General features: G+C 43.0%; 1 protein-coding gene across 2 annotated transcripts; it reads right to left on the bottom strand.

The window, feature by feature from the left end:
* Nucleotides 1–1,765: 1,765 nt before the first annotated feature.
* C1S (complement C1s) lies at nt 1,766–21,460 on the bottom strand. 2 transcript variants are annotated; one of them, XM_063435196.1, is made up of 12 exons: nt 21,309–21,460; nt 21,116–21,172; nt 19,657–19,867; nt 17,317–17,494; nt 16,653–16,778; nt 10,571–10,770; nt 9,118–9,265; nt 8,264–8,385; nt 7,224–7,296; nt 6,000–6,131; nt 5,652–5,726; nt 1,766–2,909 (listed from the first exon to the last, which is right to left on the bottom strand). In XM_063435196.1, the coding sequence occupies exons 2-12, from the start codon at nt 21,124–21,126 to the stop codon at nt 2,119–2,121; spliced, it is 2,067 nt and encodes a 688-aa protein (XP_063291266.1). In that variant the 5' UTR covers nt 21,127–21,172; nt 21,309–21,460; the 3' UTR covers nt 1,766–2,118. The 2 variants fall into 2 exon arrangements, with proteins under 2 accessions (XP_063291266.1, XP_063291265.1); XM_063435195.1 differs by having other exon boundaries at nt 21,346–21,444.
* Between the last annotated feature and the right edge of the window lie 1,416 nt (nt 21,461–22,876).

The raw sequence follows: 22,876 nt of genomic DNA, 5'->3' as shown, positions 1-22,876 counted from the left end.
ATAAACCATGAGAATACACACCATGAGAATACACAACAAACACTGCTACTCCTGGGCAACCTCTATAAATTAAAGTAGATAGACCAACTGAGGTTATATAACAAAGGTTAAGTGTAATGGTGTGTACCAACTACCCTTGTTACATTACCTGTATTGAGTGTCAAATCCTAACACTCCCCTGCTGTAGTGAGGTGCTAAACGCCCTCAACTCCAGGACGTGATGCTATGAAACAGTAGGGGTCTGGACACATCATCCAAATGATTATTTAGGGCTCTAAGGACTTCACATTAGATTTTTCACAGTTTGCAGACTAATTTCACAATATGGGGAAGTCTTTCCTGATCAATTGCTCTTTGATGCTATGTCAGATCTAATTTATGTCTAATCCTCAATCAACATGACTTATCTCTGTACTTCCTTCTGTACTGTGTCTAAGTTGAGTTGGTCGAGAGGTTGTAGATGCTAGACTGGATTAAGAGATAACTGCCCCAGACACTCGTGTAGATTTCTGCATGACCTCCACCCCATGGCCAGTCCGAGACATCACCAGGATTTAAAGGACCACTCTAGGCACCCAGACCACTTCAGCTTAATGAAGTGGTCTGGGTGCCAGGTCCAGCTAGGGTTAACTAATAATTTTATAAACATAGCAGTTTCAGAGAAACTGCTATGTTTATCAATTAGTTAAGCCTTCCCCTTTTTCCTCTAGTGGCTGTCTCACTGACAGCCGCTAGAGGCGCTTGCGTGATTCTCACTGTGAAAATCACAGTGAGAGCACGCAAGCGTCCATAGGAAAGCATTATGAATGCTTTCCTATGTGACCGGCTGAATGCGCGCGCAGCTCTTGCCGCGCGTGCGCATTCAGCCGACGGGGAGGATCGGAGGCGGAGAGGAGGAGGAGAGCTCCCCGCCCAGCGCTGGAAAAAGGTAAGTTTTAACCCTTTTCCCCTTTCCAGAGCCGGGCGGGAGGGGGTCCCTGAGGTTGGGGGCACCCTCAGGGCACTATAGTGCCAGGAAAACGAGTATGCTTTCCTGGCACTAGAGTGGTCCTTTAATCTCACAAATAGAATGTTAACGGTTTAACATGCACAATAACACTGATACATTTACAAACACAGAATATTAATATTTTAATACAAAATAATGGTCAATATGTTGATATATGTAATGTGTACATTAGTTGTAATTTTTACAGTAGAATGTATTGAAAATAAATCTCCTGATTTGTTAGCTTTCTTCCACTTCTGGTAAGCCTCAAAGTCAGACTAGAATAGAAGGTGCTGAAATTTGTTTATTGATCTTAATACAGAAATGAAAACCCGCAATCAATACAGAATTGATACATGGTTACATAAAAAAAATGGGTATACATTTCATTGGTTAGAAATTTATGAAATTCAATCTAGCTCCTCAACAGATACACAACTCTAACTGAAGTGATCAGCTGAAACAAACACAACTGTTAAGAGGTAACCACAAGCCACTTTCTCATAACAGTCTCTTAACATACATACTTTTCTAAACCCTTTCATCCACAGTACTTCTAAAAATTCCCCCAGGTAGGTTCCTGCCCTAGCAAATGTTCTTCTATTTGTAGCACATACATCTTCAACATACATCTGGCGTACAACCACGCTGTCACACGCACTTACAGTTGTGTGCCCTCCACCTCCCCTCAGCCAAGTTATTTTCTCTTTCTGAAGGATGCTGACAGTTTATATTTTCAAAAGCATTGTCTTGCACAAATAACACAGTTCTCGATAGTTCAGAAAACAGAATTTTAAAATAGAGAATGGTTAAAACAAAATGATTGACAGGACTGCAAGCTCTGGGTGCTCCTAACTCCAGATGATCACACATTCTACATCACTTCCATGCCCCAATCTTACTCCTGGAATTCTGTTCACTCCAGTGAGGAAATAAGGTCAGATTGGGGCCATATCTTATTTTGATATAGCATCATACCCATCCCTACTTCCATCATCTCTTCTACCCAGGATAGGGAGGGAAATCACACCTGAGTTGACAGCCACTTATATTAATAGAGCACAATACCCATCTTTGCTCGTTCACTCGCTCATTTACTCACACACTCACTCAAACACTCACTCACACTCTCACGCACATTCTGGGTCTGGACTCCCATCCTCCTCCATTTCCACTCTTTCCATAGTCTCTTTAATCCAGTCCAGGTAATTCTCCACCTTAGTGTAGACGCCAAATTTTCCACAGTTGACTCCCCATGAGGTTATGCCGGCTGTGTACATCCTTCCTTCACCAAAGAACATGAGTGGCCCGCCACTGTCACCTTTGCAACTGTCATGTCCAGTGGCATCTCCAGCGCACAGCATGTTGGAGGTGTAAGTGTATTTTTTTTCCTTGTCTAGTTCTTGACATTTTTCATTCTTATTGAGAGCAACTATGGTAAACAACAGGTTTGGTGTTCTTTCTTTTTTTTCAGTAGCTCCCCAGCCTGCAATATATGCTCTCTGATTTAAGATGGGAGACATTCCATTATCACTTCCTGGTAGACATATTGGGGAGATGAGAGGCCCCAGTTTAACTTTACTACAAAGTAGGACGAGGGCTATGTCATGGTTATAGTTTACCCTTTTATCATTGTCTTGTGTGACCCAATTTGGATGGACAATTATTTTCTTGGCCTTCAAAAGGTTCTCTTGTTTCTTGGGGCGTAGATTTATGACTCCTCCGTACATCTCAGGACTATCTTTATCCTGTACTACATGAGCAGCAGTCAGGATCCAGCGGTCAGATATGAGAGCACCACTGCCACGACTTGGTGAAACAAATGCAATCTGCCAAGGAAACTGCCCAGGTCCAGCCGGCTTTCCACCAAATATACGGCCTATTTCATCCTCACATTTACCTGTGCTGCAGACACCACACACTAGGAAGATAATTAAATATTAGAATGGTGAAGGAAGGAGGACACATACAGTAATGTCCATGCAAAGATAATATGATTATGCAGAAAGGACACAACACAAGTAAGAACTAAGACATGGGGTTAAACCCGCATGGACTACATGTTGGATGATATGTATGGAAATGAGTTATATAACTCATGAGGCAGTTTTTTTGTTTGTTTTTTGTTTTTTTTAGAAACAAAACTTTTTGGGGAGAGTTTTCACCTAAGGTTATGAGGAATCTCAGATGATGAAAATCACATCAAATTGCAGCCAGCTTAGATATACTGCAGGAAAAAAAAAAATATTAACAGGAATCCATTGTGTGAACATGCCTGTACTGGGATCAGCTTATTCATGGTCAATTTTTAGCTACTGTACACTAACTATAATCATCATAAGGCAAAGAAAAATACAAATACAACAATAATACAAATAAGATAAAAAAAACATAAAATCAAGCCTACAATACAATGATAATTGGAAACTGGGATTTACATAGTGAGGCCACCTTCAGCTATATCTACCAAAATGGAAAATCCATTGGATAGTGGCCCGAGTCATTCCGGGGGGTTCTTTAAATGATGATGCTGGGTTGCCTCCCCTAAACTACTGATCTAGATTGAAAGTTCTTTTGAGCAGGGTCCTCATTTATATATTGTTCCTATAACATTTTTTATTGTTACATTTCCCCCTTTATAATATTGTTAAGCACTGCGTAATATGTTGTAACTATATAAATGATGATAATAATAACTGACTTGGATTCTATTACAGCCGTCTACTTAAATAATTACAACTTTGGTTTTATGAAGGTTCATATGATTGAAAACAGTATGGTATTTCCTAAGAATTGCAATCAGCAACGGTGGAGCTGAAAGGACTTTTGATCCTTTCTTATATAGTGAACTGGTGGAAATCCTAACTCTGCTCCTGCCCAACGATGTCAGATACAAAAGGAAGATTTAATTTGTGCCACATCTTCTTGTTTGTTATGTGATAAAACGTTGGGCCTCTATCAGATCTGTCCCGTAAGACATAAGTGTTAATCATGCAAAACAATTCCTTTTTTTTATTGGAGTTGGGCTCATTTTGATACACTATCTCTCCCAATGGTCAAACAAGGGGTGCAGTGGACCCCTTCTATCATCTCATATTTACTAATGATACAAATACCAGTGTGCTTATATAAAATGTAGTTCATGTTTTTTTAATGAATATCCTGAATTAGGTAGTATGTGGTACAAGATTTTTCCTGGACCCTGTTTTGGGAAACCTCCTACCCTGTCTCAGATGCATTCTTTAATTAAAGGAACACTATAGTCACCTAAATTAGCAGTTTTAGTGTATGGATCATTCCCCTGCAATTTCACTGCTCAATTCACTGTCATTTTGAGTTAAATCACTTTGTTTCTGTTTATGCAGCCCTATCCACACCTCCCCTGGCTATGATTGACAGAGTCTGCATGAAAAAAAAAACTTTCAAACAGATGTAATTTACCTTAAATAATTGTATCTCAATCTCTAAATTGAACTTTAATCACATACAGGAGGCTCTTGCAGGGTCTAGCAAGCTATTAACATAGCAGGGGATAAGAAAATCTTAATTAAACAGAACTTGCAATAAAGAAAGTCTAAATAGGGCTCTCTTTACAGGAAGTGTTTATGGAAGGCTGTGCAAGTCACATGCAGGGAGGTGTGACTAGGGTTCATAAACAAAGGGATTTAACTCCTAAATGGCAGAGGATTGAGCAGTGAGGCTGCAGGGGCATGTTCTATACACCAATACTGCTTCATTAAGCTAAAGCTGTTCAGGTGACTATAGTGTCCCTTTAAAAACTCACTGGATATCAAACATATTCATTGTTCTATTATAGGGCAAGGACACAAATCAGTGATTCTGAATGGGTGCAAGAGTATTCCCTGAACATGGACCAGTGCTCTGTGACAACTAACAAATATACAAACTTGACATGTTTAGCCCCTTGCATTATGTACTATGCAGTCAAGTTGCAATACAGACTCTGGCCCCACAACACACATTATTTGTATATTACTGGGAAATTTTTTAAGTAAAGTGCTGAGCTTTGGATGAACAATGATGAAAAATTGAGTTAATATTCTCAATTCTGCTTAGGTAACATGATTTATCCACATATATATTATTATAGAAACACACACGTCAGAGTTACTCGCCTCACACCTACTTTCACTGGCCAATGTCCACCCGCATTCCCTCTTCTGTGCTTCTTCCCATCTCCCTCCAACCCTTATGTACCTCTCTATACACTAACTCTAGCAGTGTCCCCTTCCATCATATTTCTCTCCTCATTCCCCCATCCCCAGTGCCTTCTTGATTTTAAATGTAAAACTGTAAGCAGCATATAGTCAAGGTAAAAGACAAAACATTCCCATTTCCATATTTTTTTTGTAAGACATACTGTCATATTCTCACTTCTGTATCTTATGAACAGACACGGAATACCCACAAGATGGGACCTCAATGAGGAGTCCTGGACTTAGGAGACAAGTAGAAGCCTTCTTGTGAGTGAAATAGAATGCGGGAAGTCCTTTGACTGCTTTTAGCATTAGTTAGGATTTAAAGTTAAACAAAAATACCATTTACAAAAGAGACCTCAGTCCTGAAGACAACCTTGAAAACAGTCACAGACAGATGGATAAAGTTGCATACACACATATTAATAACAGAGAAGTAGCAGTACCTGCTTTACATTTGGGGATTTCGTCTCCCCCACTTTTACCCAACCAGACACCTTTTGCCGAGCACACAAAAGTATCTGGGGAAAGAAGACAAAAGATCAGTTAGTTTGCACTCCAATCCATTTCACAGAAAGAATTACAGAGCACCCAAACAGCCAACACAAATCATACACTACTCCTCACTAACGTGCAACTGACAACCCCAAAAGTCATCATGTCCCACAGCTAATCCAGTGATCATCCGTTCTCATACCCAACAGCCATACGTGTGCATGGTGCTATGCTTCTGCTGTACTCTGCAAAGGCAGTGTTTTAACATCGTTCGTCCACTGGAACCAGTCCACACTAACCATCTCCAGAGGGTGGTAAAGTCAGCTTGTAAAAATCCGAGTCACAGATGTATGTGGCTTCTGAGAGGTATGTGGTTTGGGAGAATATCGGTGAACCATTATCAACACTGTTTGGATGTCCGCAATTCACAGCTGTAAAAGGAGAATAGTTAAGTTTACCCCATCAAAGACTTCACGATGCCACCCAATCAAAGAATCTTAATATAGCATCCAATAATTAAATTCTGAAAAGGACCACATTTCTGATTTTAAGTTCAGTATCAGAGGATGTACTAGATTATCCCATAAATGTGCGACCACAAGGAGAAAACATGTTTACTTCGTCCCTATTACGTACTATTACATATTTGCCCTAACATGTCAGAGATGTATGTCCTATGCTGGTTCTATGTTATATGTGCCTTAGTGGCATTTGCTGGCACTAATGCAGGTTGTGTTGTGTGTTTTGGCGTTACATTCACCATACTATCACATGTCTTTTAGTCTGGGCACCTTATATTGACGTAAATGTAGTGTGCCTCTGCACCCTAGTGCTCTACATTGGATGCAATGTAGAATGTTGTAGATTCCACCACCTTAAGTTGGCACTAATGTAGCAAACCTTTCCTGACACTTCACATTGACCCTAAGATAGTGTACTTACGTGCATCTGGGGGAGGTGGTAGGTCATTTTGTATGTTCTAGTACCTAATGATGACTTCAAAAAATATTGTCAATGGATCCTATCTTGGCCCTAATGTAGCATGTCTGTGCCTCCTGGTACCTTAAATTAATTATAGAGTGTCTGTGAGCCTTCCCTGTTGAATTGTGTGACCCTTAATGTAGTGTTTGTGTTATTCTTGGTGCCTTAGGCTGACCGAATGTAATGTGTGTGCGGCGTGCCGATCTTGTGTCATGTTAGCTGTCGTTTAGCGTGTTTGTGCAACCTGGTGCCTTACATTGGCCCTAATGCAGTGTGGGGGTCGTGCTCCTTATGTTAGCCCTAATTTTGAGTGTCTGCGCACCATAGTGCCTTAGGTTTGCTGCAGTGTAGACTATGACACTATCCCTGTATTGTCCATTTGCCAAACAGTGTGTCCATGCCTCCTGTCACCTTATATTGCTAATGATGTTCGGTGTGATCACATTTTTGAGCACTATGTTTTCACTAATGTAGTGTGTACATACATCTTGGCACTTTACGTCAATGTTAATATAGCATTAGAACACATTCTGGCATCTTACGTGTGCATGTTGGCTCTGTCACTGACCAGGTTCCATCATCTTGGCAGGCAGATTGTATGGATTTCATATTAAGCTGTGAATGAGAGATATAGAAATAGATATATGCATTATTTCACTAAATACTGGACACACAGCCGCATATCGGATATACAACAGAAGAAACAAAATGTATAAAGAATTCTATAAATGTAGTGCAGACTTGATCAGTCTAAGTGCACCAGTGGGGTATTACTAATCTGGCAGCAACCTGTTGCAAATTTGGGGCAAATTACTCAAAAGTTACAAGTTTGGAAGGAATTCCAAATGAAAAAATTAAAAGTGGAACACATTAGCAGGACTATAAAACCTGCAGAATACACTGATCTGCAGGCAGTTCACCAACCCGATATTGTACAAGATATTAGTGCAATTCTGTTTGTTCCCTCTCTTGCAACTGTAATAGATTCGGTTTACTATCTGCATTTATTTAAAGCCAAGCATTTGAAATTAATTGTCTGGCACTCGCTGGGTGGACGTTACATCCCCACATTTCAATACATCATATAAATAATTCATTAAAAATATGGTACAAAATATATTGATAGAGGAAGTATCTTTATCGGACTGGTAAATCTGGGTTGTAGTGGTTATTTAGTAGAGTAAACAGGCTGGAGAAAAATAAACCCGTCAAATGACGAGGATAGGACAGTGTTGACAGACATTAGTACATAAATGAGTGAGCAAATTCAGTATAATGAGAAAGAGATTAGTGAATATAAGGTCATTGTCCATTATTTGGGCAGACTGGGTGGGTGAAGACTTGAAAAATTGGATAGGGACAGGAATGTCAAAGAAAAAGTAAATGTTGGAAAACATATGGTGATACAATGGCCACGTGGCAATTTGAAAGTATGATATGATTAAGGGTGCTACCATAAACATATGTACTTCATTCTTTGGAACCAGACTATGTATGATATAGGTGTCCCTTATCTTACAATGTTCTACTGTTCCTGCAACATTCCTTTTTTTTTTTTTTTTTTTAAAGTATACATCTTTACCTTCGTAGTTACAAACTCATATCCTTCTTGGCAGGTCACAGTCACAGTGTCTTTGAAAACATACTTGTTCTTACGTGGATTAAGAAGAGAATGCTGAAATACCAGATGGTCACATGGTATTGCTAGTGAAAATGGAAAAGACAAATTTTTAACGTGTTAAAATATCTATGTGCTTTCATGATGTTTTGAAAAAATACATTACATGTCTGTAGCCTGTGCTAGTATATTTTTTTTTGTTAAAATAAACTACCGTACATTTGAGAAAGTGTATAGAAGGGTAATTGCCTGAATGTTGAACAATGATTAGCTTGCCCATGTTGAGATGACTTCAGTTTCTGAAGGAGCATGCATTGCTTCAAAGAGGAAGAAACAAATCAAGCCAAAATGGCTGCTCCCAGTGAAACATGAGAATTCCTAATTGATAAGTCAAAATTAACAGAGTACATAATATTGCTTGTGTGTTGCTGTACAAAAAAATGCTGCTTCAGGAGCTTAACAATTTTTTTTCAAAACCGATTTCTGCTGATGCTGCTGAGCTCTCTCTTCCCTAAGCAGACTGAGTGGAGGGCCTTGCACCCAGTGTCATACAGGACAAGCCGCCGGGCCCTCGGTTAAACAATAAGAACCCGACAGATCACTCTGCACTAATGTAAATTATGTGGTTGTGAGGTTCCATTCAGTGTGAAGCCTTAGGCGGCTGCCTATCTTGGCTACTTAGAAAGTCGATAAATGCTTTCTGCAGACTAGTTATTATGTATACGGGTGGCAAAATGCCACCACTGTCAAAGTGCTGCCTGGGATCATGGCTCCATCAAGACCCATGCACGGGCTGGCTGTGATGGGTTTACTCTCACCATCCTCTGAGTAGTTGATCCGCCATCCTTTATTGTCACCGCCGCTATCAGTCTGAAATATAATGGTCACTTCATTGCTGCCTGTCTCAATTTGAGGTGGTGGGCTTTTACCACAGTATGGTCCAAAAGTGCGCTGCCCAACTTGTATCTGAAACAATTAAACAAGTATAAACATATGTGTAAAAATAGGGGTCTTGGGGAAGACAATGAATAGAATTTAGGAATAAGCAAAAGATAGGAGAGGTAGCAAGAATGAAGGAGAATACGAGGAAGAAGGGAATCAATTTATTTAGTTTTGAACTGATTGCAAATGGTTTAACATGGAATGGAGGGATATCACCAGAGGACTCAATGCACTAAAACCAATTGAGATGAAATGGTTATAGTGCCTAGAGTGTTCGTTTAAGTTGTTATGGGAACAAGAGTGTCTGGCGCCTTCTCACCTTCTCTCAATGAATGTCCATTGATTGGCTGAGAGCAAAAACGTTCTCAACCTATTACTGGCCGCCCAACTAACCCTTTCTCATACTGCAGTGCACAGAGGAATGGAAGCCGTGAGGCAGAGGGGACGGGTGACTGAACACCAACTTATGAGTGTAAGAAGGCGCCAGAACACTGCTGCCATTTGCGCATGGTCTGAAACATTAGCATCCGAGAAGAAATACCATTTTTGTGGCATACAGTAGTTGTGACAAAAAATACATCTAAAAAATGGTCAAATATCTAGTTTATGAATATTTATAATCTGACTATATTTTATCATTTTAGCTTTCTAAAAGTGCCATAAAAGGTTAAAATGTGTACTCAGTGTGCTAACAATTCTCCCACATTCCCCTACAATGCTAAACATAAAATTTAACCCACAATAATTTCTGAAGGATGGGAAGAAGGAGACTAACTGCTATTTACAGACCTTCTGCAGAAATGCAGGGGGACAGAGTTAAAGGAACCCTCTCAACAGAAATCACTATTTAGTACATATACCTGCAACGAAAACATGCATGCATTTACTTATGCATCTGTGCATTGGGGGCATATCTAAAAACAGCTTGCAAAACCTGTAGTTCTCTTGTCTCAAGCCTTTGCAAGTCCTCACTTTCTAACCCTGCCCAGACTGTCCGATCACAGACTTCCCAATGCAGCTCAATCAGAAGTCTTTGCAAGGCAGGTGCTCTGGGCAATTGCTGACTCTTGAGTTTAGCTCCACTGAGCTAACCAAACCAGGAAGTAATAGAACTGGTTTTCTGATTGCAAGCCACTGGAGTTGTACCAAGGTGTTGGAAAAGAGTGGATTTAATCTTTAGAGAGTGGGACTACCTAGTGTGAGGTCAGTGTAGAAATAAAAAGCACAATAAATGTATCATACTTTGCTTTAAATCAGCAATTCATATTTACCCCCAAAACACATACATGTACATATCTACATGTGTGCACAGACATGGTGGATACATACAGTGAGGGTGTCATATTTGCAGCTCCCATCTTCTCCTGCTTCAATGTCGAAAACCTTTGTTTGGAATGTAAGGATAACCTGGTACCCGGGACTCAGGTGCACTTTGTATTCACATAATGAGTTTTCAGGGTAATTGGACGGATATCCTGGGCTGTTGATCTGTCCCCTGAGGTCTGTGAACAGGTTTCCACTGCATTGCACTGAGAAAGACACACATAGATTGTTTTAGGTGCATTCAATGAGCTTGCGTATGGTTCCATGACTGAGACACCACAATACATATAAAAGTCTCAACAACAATGTATAACAACCAATATTCCGTAGCAAACAAATGAAAAAAGAAGAAAGAAACACAATGCCAAAGAATAGACAAGACACACAAAGCAGTAGGAGGACACTGGAAACTGTCCAGTGCTGACCCCTGTTTCGTTCCTGTTTCATTTTTAACTGAAGAAATAATGATAAATTTGTTTTGTTTTTCATAGTTCTTTGAAGACGATTGTGGTGCCTTTTCTTCTCAAAGTCTGGCTTTTTGTGTTGCGTTGTTTGATGTAGGAACAGAACCTGCGGTTGGCTTTCAGCTGCTAAAGCACAACCCGAAAGTATGCGATACCTCCTTGCTTTATATGAGTTTATATAAATACTTCAAATTAACATACGTAATAGGTGGTTTTCAATGGTTTATTCATTGTGTGCTATGGATTTTAAACTATAGACCATGGGTGTATGGAGCACATTCGATTAGGATGTGCACCTATGGAAAAATGCCATGTTAAATTTATTTACAAAACACTAATTAAAATAATCATGTACAAAATACAAATTTGTTTCATCCCAGATAAATATTACTGGTGATAAAGCAAAAGGAATACTGCAATTCTGTTGCACACATCTGTGTTCTACGCTAGCCCATACAGGCTCACGCTGCTTAATGTGAACACACCACAGAGCTGTGTGTGTGCCAGATATAATTGGGCAGTAACCAGCCGACTATCCTCCGCTAAAGAGAAAAGGGCATCGCGGGGGTTCACAGAGTACGCAAAGGAAAGAACAATGTTCGCAGCAGATAACTAAATGAAAAGAGAACGCAGTTTGCAGAGCTTAGAAAACAGACTTTATTTCTGCATACATAATTATGCGCAGAGGGAACTTGCTGGCATTTCGGATCTGGACTGCCCGTACAGGTGGGCCCAGTCTTATATGCTTCAGATATATTCTCTCTGTAATGGCACAAGTTGAGCTAAAACCAGCTTGAGATCTGAGCGGGGACCCACCAAAGAGCAGGCTAATTGAGCTGCTGTTCGTTCTCACCTCTCTTGCTACTTATTTTTCTCTACATAATTATATTATAAAGCAGCCTCCTCCCTCTGATTACTGAATGGTTTGTTGGATGAAAGATCGTAAATATTCATCAGCTTATGAGGATCAAGGGAGATTATATGAGGATTCAGCGGTTAGCCACAGCTAGCTCACAAAACAAACTTAGATTCGTGTACTGTGACAGCAAATTAAACTAATCGGCCCACACAGACTCCTCACAATGAAATCTCAAGCTGGAAGAATATTCTAGATATTTACATCCCTTTCACTATTGCTGATAACCTTTATTGCTTCCCCCGGAAGTCTGTTCCAGGTAACTACTACACTACTATTTTTCTTTCACTTAGAACTTTTTTACTTCCGCTGTAAGGCTATTCCTGCTATGTATAGGCATTTCCTATGCCTCTTTCAAGTTCAAGATATGCTGTCTTGGTCCTTGTATAATTAAAAATCATATATATATTTTTTAACAAAGTGCCATATGCATTTTTTTTTAAAATCACCTTCGATGGGGTCTTGAAAAAAAAGTTAAGAGAGCGATAAAGCTTGAAGGGAAACTCCAGTGCCAGGAAAACAATCCCTCTCCCTCCCACCCAGGGGCGGACTGACCGGTCGGGCACTTCGGACATGGTCCGAGGGCCCGGCCGGGAGGGGGGCCCGCCATCAGGGGGCCCGGCCGCCCCTTTAAATGCTGCAGCCGCCTGAGCGCTCTCTTAAGAGCGCTCAGGCGGCTGCAGCTTCTCACCTCCCCTCCCCGTAGCGTGGCCGAGCTGCTCTGCGTCCGCGGTGCCGGACGGAGTTATAGGAACAGGAGTTTCTGTTTCCTGTACCCGGCCGGACTGACAGGAAGGTGCACACTCAGTGTGTGTGCACCTTCCTATCAATCCGGCCGGCACCGCGGACGCAGAGCCTCTCGGCCACGCTACGGGGAGGGGGTAAAGAGAGGGAGGGAGGGGGGGGGGGGGAGTTAAGAGAGAGGGGGGGGGGAGTTAAAAGAGAGAGGGGGGGGTTAAAAGAGAAAGGAAGGGGGGGTTAAAAGAGAGAGGGAGGGGGGGGTTAAAAGAGAGAGGGAGGGGGGGGTTAAAAGAGAGAGGGAGGGGGGTTAAAAGAGAGAGGGAGGGGGGTTAAAAGAGAGAGGGAGGGGGGTAAAAAGAGAGAGGGAGGGGGGGTTAAAAGAGAGAGGGGGGTAAAAAGAGAGAGGGAGGGGGGTTAAAAGAGAGAGGGAGGGGGGTTAAAAGGGAGGGGGGGTTCAAAGAGATGGGTTAAAAGAGAGAGGGAGGGGGGTTTAAAAGAGGGAGGGGGTTTAAAAGAGGGAGGGGGGTTAAAAGAGAGAGGGAGGGGGGGTTAAAAGAGGGAGGGGGGGTTAAAAGAGAGAGGAGGGGTTAAAAGAGAGAGGGAGGGGAGGTTAAAAGAGAGAGGGGAGGTTAAAAGAGAGAGGGAGGGGAGGTAAAAAGAGAGAGGGAGGGGGGTAAAAAGAGAGAGGGAGGGGGGTAAAAAGAGAGAGGGGAGTAGGGGGGGTAAAAAGAGAGAGGGAGGGGGGTAAGAAGAGAGAGGGAGGGGGTAAGAAGAGGGAGGGGGGGGTTAGAAGAGGGAGGGGGTAAGAAGAGAGAGAGAGGGTAAGAAGGGAGGGGGGAGTAAGAAGAGGGGGAGGGGGAGTAAAAGAGGAAGGGGGAGTAAGAAGAGGGGGAGGGGAGAGTAAGAAGAGGGGGGAGGGGGTAAGAAGAGGGGAGATTAAGAAGAGAGGGGGGGAGTAAAGGGGGTAAGAAGAGGGGAGGGGGAGTAAAAAGAGGAAGGGGGAGTAAGAAGAGGGGAGAGTAAGAATGGGGGTAAGAAGAGAGTGGGAGTAAGAAGGGGGTAAAAAGAGGGGGAGGGGGGGTAAGAAAAGGGGGAGGGGGGAGTAAGAGGAGGGCAATTGCCCCCTCCCCTGTCCGCAGGCACCGTGCGGGCAGCCGGCAGGGGAGGGAGGAAGAGAGGACCCGGGAGCTCAGACTGCAGCTCCTCTGGGTCCTTCTTGCGCGAGCACAGATCGTTGCCGCGGTTACCACGGCAACGTTACGGCTCTTGCAAGAGTAAACTCTAGCCCTGGAGCTACGGGCTAGAGTTCACTCTCAACACTGTGACCACCAGGTATTCCTGGTGGTCGCAGTGGTGAGAGTGAACTTTAGCCCCATAAACACACTGCCCCCACACCATACACATTCACACACTGCCCCCCATACACACACACTGCCCCCCCACACACCATACACACACACTGCCCCCACACACACCATACACATTTACACACATTGCCTCACACACACACACATACACTGCCCACCCATACACACACAGCCCCCCATACTAACATTGCCACACACATACACAGCCCCCTCGTACACACATTGCCCCACACACCCTACACATTCACACACTACACCCCCTCACACACACTGAACCTTTCACACAGACTGCACCCCTTACACATTGCACCACTGCTCCTATACCCTACTACAGCCTCATATCCCAGCAGACCCCAGGTAAGTTGTCAAACTGTTCTTAAACAGTTTGACTACTTACTCTGGGAGGGGGCCCGGCCCTCCTGGCACCATAACGACTACACAGAGTAGTAGTGGTTATTGTGCATGGATTATTTCTTTAAATAATCTACGAGTGCCCCAGTAGCCAGCAAGCCAGCCAACCCACAGGCCAGCCAGCCCACAGGCTGGCCAGTAGACAGCCAGCCAGCCTACAGGCCACCAGTTAGGCTTAAAGCCAGCAACCCCACAGCCTGCCAACCGCAGCCAGCAAGCCACAGCCTGCCAGCCAGCAAGCCACAGCCTGCCAGCCGCAGCCAGCAAGCCCACAGCCTGCCAGCCGCAGCCAGCAAGCCCACAGCCTGCCGGCAGTAGCCAGTAAGCCCACAGCCTGCCAGCAAGCCCACAGCCTGCCAGCCGCAGCCAGTAAGCCCACAGCCTTCCAGCAAGCCCACAGCCTGCCAGCCGCAGCCAGCAAGCCCACAGCCTGCCGGCAGTAGCCAGCAAGCCCACAGCCTGCCGGCAGTAGCCAGCAAGCCCACAGCCTGCCAGCAAGCCCACAGCCTGCCAGCCGCAGCCAGTAAGCCCACAGCCTTCCAGCAAGCCCACAGACTGCCAGCCAGCAACAGTAATTAAGGTAAGAGGAGCCAACTTGGCCTAGGTATCAGCTATGTTGTGTTGCTATATTGTGAATAGGAACCAGAGTGTTGGAGAGACCCCCCTCCAGGCCCCATTAGACTCCATTGTAGTCTCTAATGGGACCTGGAGGAAATTCTTTCTAACACACTCTCTAAAGGACACTGAGATAGCCTCTGCTAGAATGCTCCCCCCCTCCATGGCCCATTAGCCCTCAATTGTAGTCTCTACTGGGGCCTGGAGGCGACTGTTTCCAGCAGGGACACTGAGATGGCCTCTGTTAGAAATACCCCCTTCCAAGCCTGTTAGACTCCATTGTAGTCTCTAATAGGGCCTGGAGGGGATTCTTTCTAACACACTCTCTAAAGGACACTGAGATAGCCTCTGCTAGAATGCTCCCCCCCTCCATGGCCCATTAGCCCTCAATTGTAGTCTCTACTGGGGCCTGGAGGCGACTGTTTCCAGCAGGGACACTGAGATGGCCTCTGTTAGAAAGACCCCCTTCCAAGCCTGTTAGACTCCATTGTAGTCTCTAATGGGGCCTGGAGGGGATTCTTTCTAACACACTCTCTAAAGGACACTGAGATAGCCTCTGCTAGAAAGACCCCCCTCCATGGCCCATTAGCCCTCAATTGTAGTCTCTACTGGGGCCTTGAAGGGATTATTGCACTTTTGTTCCTTGTGTCTAAAGATTGTGTAGGGTGTGGCTGGAGGCGGTGCATGGAGGCGGGACATGGGTGGCGCTTGCTGGGGAGTATGGGTGGGGCCTGTAAGGGGGCCCTTGATTTATTTTGCCCGGGGGCCCTGAGGGTTCTCAGTCCGCCCCTGCTCCCACCCCCCAATACCCGGTTGCTGAAGGGGTAAAAACCCCTTCAGTCACTTACCTGAGGCAGCGACGATGTCCCTCGTCGCTGTCTCCTCCTCCGCGCCGCTCCTCCCTCTGATTCCGTCGGCCGGTGGCAAGACTGATCCCGCCCACCGGCCGAGGAGACCTAATGCGCATGCGTGGCAATGCCGCGCATGCGCATTAGGTCTCCCCATAGGAAAGCATTGAAAATTAATTTCAATGCTTTCCTATGGGAAAATGAGCGACGCTGGAGGTCCTCACACACCGTGAGGACATCCAGCGACGCTCTAGCAAGGAAAATCCTTGCTATAATCCAGGAAGTGACCTCTAGTGGCTGTCTAGAGTTAACCCTATAAAAAACTGCAATAATTACAGTTGCAGGGTTAGGAGTAGTGGGAGTTGGCACCCAGACCACTCCAATGGGCAGAAGTGGTCTGGGTGCCTGGAGTGTCCCTTTAATACTTCATGGAGGACATAAACATACTTGCACTATCTGTTGGGGTGAAGTATACATAATCTGCCAACATATATGCCACAGTACACTAAACACGTCGTATAATGTCTGCCCTGTCTCAATTTGAGAAGATTTCACTGAAGTATGTGAACTACACTGGGAATTTGTAAATCAGAAATGCTTCCCAAAATTATTACGGCAATGTTGTAGAATGCTTACCAACATTCAGTTTGGCCAAATTTCCAAACAGTACCTATGGAAGTAATCTGACTCCCTGTCCAAAAACACTCCACACAGGAGATAACCTACCTCCACAAGTGTGGTTGTTTGGGTGCAGGAAATACCCTGGGTGGCAGGAACAGAAATAGCCCCCAATATAATTGTTGCAGAAGTGAGAGCACTCTATTTCGGAGGATTCTTCACACTCATCCACATCTGAGAAAAACAAAAGTGGGTGAGAGAGGTGAATAGAGAGACATGTTGAGGGAGGGAGGAAGAAGACAAATATACATTATTATTATTAAACCTTATTGAAAAAGCACCTACACATTCTGTAGCGCTGTACACGGAGACACTGGTAAACTTTAAATAGTATGGGGAAAGAAAGCAAGAGCCATTGGAGGGCCAAGGTTGACATTAGAGATTAGAGGCAGAGGGAGAGTAAATGCTAGGGATGACAGTAAAACAAAAGAAAAGAAAAGAGTGTAATGGCCAATTGAAAAGAGATCTTTTAGCAAATATTGTATAAGGCATTGGAAGGAGACGTAGTTGCTGAGAGGGGGTAGTAATTAGGGGCAGATGGAAAAGAGCGGCTATTAACAATGAGAAATAATTTATGATGGGATAGGAAGTTTTCTTTTCTATTGCAATGGGGATGTTAATAAAGCCTCTTGATGGTGCCCGAGGACTGTTTCAGGACAAGCTACTATAAATCACATGAACATATATAAGATACAAGTTAAATACTACACACCCATGGCAATGTAGTATGCTGAGAAGCCAGTGTATCTCTCTTCATTGGAGAAGTCAGATGTAAATTGAAGTGTCAGGTTGTTGGTTGGGAAATAAAGCTCATGTACAGGGGTGGATGGCAGAGATGGATCAGTTTTACGACCACAGAACTTCCCTTCTACCTGATCACCAACAATGATCTACAGAGGAGAAATAAACAGAAAAAAAAACGTATATCTCACATATAACATATTCCGTCAAGTTTTTTGATTACTCTCTCCCACAACAAATATACAATCTCCCTTATTTTATAAACGACCTCCAATGTCATGTACAAACTCTCTTACTGTGTAAACGCCGCCCATACCATGTACACACACTGCTTTACTGTGTAAACTCTGCCCATATCATATACACAAATTTCCTTACTGTTTAAACTAATCCCATACCATGAACATTCACTGCCTTACTTTGTAAACTAATCCCAAAACATGTACACACACTGCCTTACTGTGTAAACTAATCCCACAACATGTACACACACTGCCTTACTGTGTAAACTAATCCCATACAATGTACATACACTGCCTTACGGTATAAACTAACCCAATACCATATACACACATTTCCTTACTGAGTAAAATAATCCCATAACATGTACACACACTGCCTTACTGTGTAAACTAATCCCACAACATGTACACACACTGCCTTACTGTGTAAACTAATCCCATAACATGTACACACACTGCCTTACTGTGTAAACTAATCCCACAACATGTACACACACTGCCTTACTGTGTAAACTAATCCCACAACATGTACACACACTGCCTTACTGTGTAAACTAATCCCACAACATGTACACACACTGCCTTACTGTGTAAACTAATCCCATAACATGTACACACACTGCCTTACTGTGTAAACTAATCCCACAACATGTACACACACTGCCTTACTGTGTAAACTAATCCCATAACATGTACACACACTGCCTTACTGTGTAAACTAATCCCACAACATGTACACACACTGCCTTACTGTGTAAACTAATCCCATAACATGTACACACACTGCCTTACTGTGTAAACTAATCCCACAACATGTACACACACTGCCTTACTGTGTAAGCTAATCTCATACCATGTACACACACTGCCTTACTGTGTAAGCTAATCTCATACCATGTACACACACTGCCTTACTGTGTAAACTAATCTCATACCATGTACACACACTGCCTTACTATGTATACTAGTCTAATACCATGTATACTCTCTCCTTTATAACAAACTGATTTTTTATAACCCCCCTGCCATACTATGTATATCAGCTCCACACCAGGTATGTTCTTTTCCAGGTCATGTATACGTCCTATTATACTAAATCACTTCCACACCTAATATACTCTATCTCATACTAAGCATCCTTCCTTCCATTCAGTGTTTACTGACTAGCTACAATTAATAGTCTCTCCCGTACTATATATAATTCCTTGGTTACTATGTATTTCTATTCATATTCTTTTAATTGAAGCATAACATATCCCATTTCATATCACCTCCCTCTTTTACCAAAGAGATAACATCCAACCACCATACTATATATACTCCCATCCATACTATGCATACTCCCACCCATGCTATGCATACTCTTATCAATACTATGTATACTCCCATCCATACTATGTATACTCCCATCCTCCATACTATGCATACTCCCACCCATGCTATGCATACTCCCACCCATGCTATGCATACTCCCACCCATACTATGCATACTCTTACCCATGCTATGCATACTCTTAGCAATACTATGTACACTCCCACCCATGCTATGTATACTCCCATCCATACTATGTATACTCCCATCCATACTATGTATACTCCCATCCATACTATGTATACTCCCACCCATACTATGTATACTCCCACCCATACTATGTACACTCCCACCCATGCTATGTATACTTCCATCCATGCTATGTATACTCCCATCCATACTATGTATACTCCCATCCATACTATGTACACTCCCATCCATACTATGTATACTCCCATCCATACTATGTATACTCCCATCCATACTATGTATACTCCCATCAATACTATGTATACTCCCATCCATACTATGTATACTCCCATCCTCCATACTAATCATACTCCCACCCATGCTATGCATACTCTTATCAATACTATGTGTACTCCCATCCATACTATGTACACTCCCATCAATACTATGTATACTCCCAGCCATACTATGTACACTCCCATCCATACTATGTATACTCCCATCCATACTATGTATACTCCCATCCATACTATGTATACTCCCATCCTATTTCCTGAAGTGATATTACCTGTACAAAGTCATACTCGCAGTTTTCCGATGGCTCAATGTCCAAGTGCAGGAAGTAGATTTTGATTCCGAACCCTTTTGGAACAGTGATCTCCCAGGAATTCTGGGCATTGTTGGGATAGCCCTGAGGATAATTGGGTGAAGTGATCTCTCCATACATAGTGGGGGCCTCTGAAAAAACACCCCCCAGGAGGATGAGCAAGAGCCAGACTCTGTGAAAAGAGATAGGACTTTAGAGACAACGAAGTTTCTGGTCAACCGTCAAAGACATTCTAAATTGATATTTCTTACCTGAGGAAAACTTATAAATATGTGCAGAGTAATCCTGAAAAGTGTACTACATTCACAATCTGTGAACTAAACTTATTACTGACACATTTATGCAGTCTTAGAAACCAAATCATTTTATTTTTTATTCTAAACTATCGCTGTGACTTGTGTGTGTCAAATTTCTCCCCCCCCCCCCACCAAAAAAACCCCAAAACCTACACATCTTACACATCGTTTATCCAATCAGAAGAAGAATGATGTCTAACGGAAGCACAGAGGAATCAGTATCTCTGGGACTTCGATCTGACCCTCCCCTGCTTAGTGATCCTTCCAATCACAATTTAGCCATTCAGCACTTCGCAAACCACATGGGACATCTTTGATTTAAAGGTGTGAGAAAATGTTGCATCTTAATTACAAAGAATAAGGGCAGGCTACACCCCATATGGCATAAATCACATTAAAAGTTCTGTCTGGAAAAACCTCCAGTTTTTATAACCAAGGTTTAAAAATACACAAAATAAGTACTTACTTGAGATGGAATAGCTCAGTATTTGCAAGGAAGCATTATGGGATGAAAAAAGCGTAAACAAAACAACATTAAAAGACACAAGATTATCCCAATGGCTGTGTTTGTGTGCTTACCAAATTTGCCAAGCTGGGATAGGTTGGTGTGGGCCAGTGATGCGCTGTGTCTAGCTGGTGAGGCATGTGGCTATGAAATCGGTGTGTTATGCACATGAGGATACAAGTCAGGAAGCAGGACAAACAATCGGTATTCTTCATGCAGAAAGTGACGGTGACGTTTTCTGCTATGAATACAAGGCCCTTGTTCAGGGTGATCTTTTTGAAGAATACACTGACACTACATCTTATAGGCACTATCTCTACTGTCCCCAGATGTAGGACACCAGAGAAAATACTTAAGAGGACATGTCAAGGGTCCAAAATTGGGACAGTTAGTTAGATTTGGGACATTGTCCATGCTGCACACTGAATTGCTGATCGCAAATTCTTCCATCTATCAGACCCTTTTTATGTGACAGACCCACTGTAAAATGAATATATGTCCAATATGCGGATATGGTTATTCCTCACCCCTCCATACACAAGTTCAGATTGCTCCCTATGCACAAACTCTGAAGCACAGAACATATCAGACTCAAAACGGAACATGATTAAAAACTCACCTGTGGCCCATCGCTCAGGTGGATTCTCTGTCCTAAGCAGACTCTGTATGTGAGACGCTGAGAGAAAAGAGACATAGATTAACCCTTACTCAAAGGAGGGGGAGTATGAGAGCGACAGAGGTTACATAAATCGGACCTTACACACAGAAGAGTGACTGTAATATTTAGGGAATACACAGATCAGATTACTCACAGAAAAAAAACAGATACACAGATCAGTTCTTACTCACAAAAGAGTGAGAATCTGAGCAACAGAGACAGAGAGAGGATACACAGATCAGTCAGCACTCAGAGGAAAGTGTGTGTTTGAGAGAAAGAGGGAGAAAGAGAAAGAGAGCGAGAGAGAGAGATATAGAGGGGGAGTAACACACAAGGCAGACATTTAACAAGTAAATAAACCATCCCTTGGATTTTGGACTATGATATAGATCTACAACAAAAACACGTTTTATTTGTGTATAAAACCTTCCTATGAACCCCCACAGGATTCAGCAAGATAGAGGGGAGCTGGAGGAAGGGAAGCAGCTTGTTTGGCTATTAGAACGGGTGGGGCTCCCCTGATATTTGGTTTGACGATGGTCAGGACCCTTCTCAAGGCTATGGTCTCAGATGAGACTTGTTTAGTATTTGGGCAGACTGCCCAGGAAAAGTCCAGGATTTCATAAGAGTCTGGAACTGTGATATGTTTCATGAAAATCAGCTGATTTCCCATAAATGAGAGGAGGGAGAAGGGGAGTTAAAAACCTGGTACCGATTATCAATCTGTTTCTCTCTCTTTATATATATATACACAAGTAACACCTTCTAACAGCTAGCAACATTAGTCACAATGACTATCTTGATACATATTTTGTATGTTACAGCCAATAATAACATTCTGCTAATTCACCCAAAATTATTATTATTTTTATTAATATTTATATAGCGCCAACGTGTTCCGCAGCGCGTTACAATATTATGAAAGCTTGAAAACATAAATGAGACAAATAAAACAAGTTACAGAAACAATAGGTAGATGAGGACCCTGTTCAGACGGGTTTACGCCAGAGGAACATACGTTGTTACCTTAGACAGTTGTCCATCACACCCATTCATCCCTGAGTAAATATTAAAGTAAGCTATGCTCAAATACTCGTAATACTCACATCCCACTGCTGATAATCTCATCCCAATGATATTTATCACCTCATCACTCATCCATACCCACAGCCCAGCGATACTCGCAGCCCAATGATCATCATCACCCAGCCATACCCACAGCCCAGCGATACTCGCAGCCCAATGATCATCATCACCCAGCCATACCTACAGCCCAGCGATACTTGCAGCCCAATGACACTCATTGCCCAGCGATACTCGCAGCCCAATAATACTTATCACCCAGCAATACTTGCAGCCCAATAATACTCATCACCCAGCAATACCTACAGCCCAGCGATACTCGCAGCCCAATAATACTCATCACTCAGCAATACTCGCAGCCCAATGATACTTATTGCCCAGCCATACTCACGGCCCAGCAATACTCGCAGCCAAATGATACTCATCACCCAGCCATACTCACAGACCAGCAATACTCGCAGCCCAATGATACTAGTCGCCCAGCGATACTCACAGCCCAATGATACTCATCACCCAGCCATACCCACAGCCCAGCGATACTTGCAGTCCAATAATACTCATCACCCAGCAATACTCGCAGCCCAATGATACTTATTGCCCAGCCATACTCGCAGCCAAATGATACTCATCACCCAGCCA

The sequence above is a fragment of the Pelobates fuscus genome, chromosome 10 (assembly GCF_036172605.1).
Source record: "Pelobates fuscus isolate aPelFus1 chromosome 10, aPelFus1.pri, whole genome shotgun sequence".
In the NCBI taxonomy this organism is placed as follows: domain Eukaryota; kingdom Metazoa; phylum Chordata; class Amphibia; order Anura; family Pelobatidae; genus Pelobates; species Pelobates fuscus.
The sequence above is the reverse complement of the archived record's forward strand: the minus strand, read 5'-3'. Positions and strand labels throughout refer to the sequence as shown.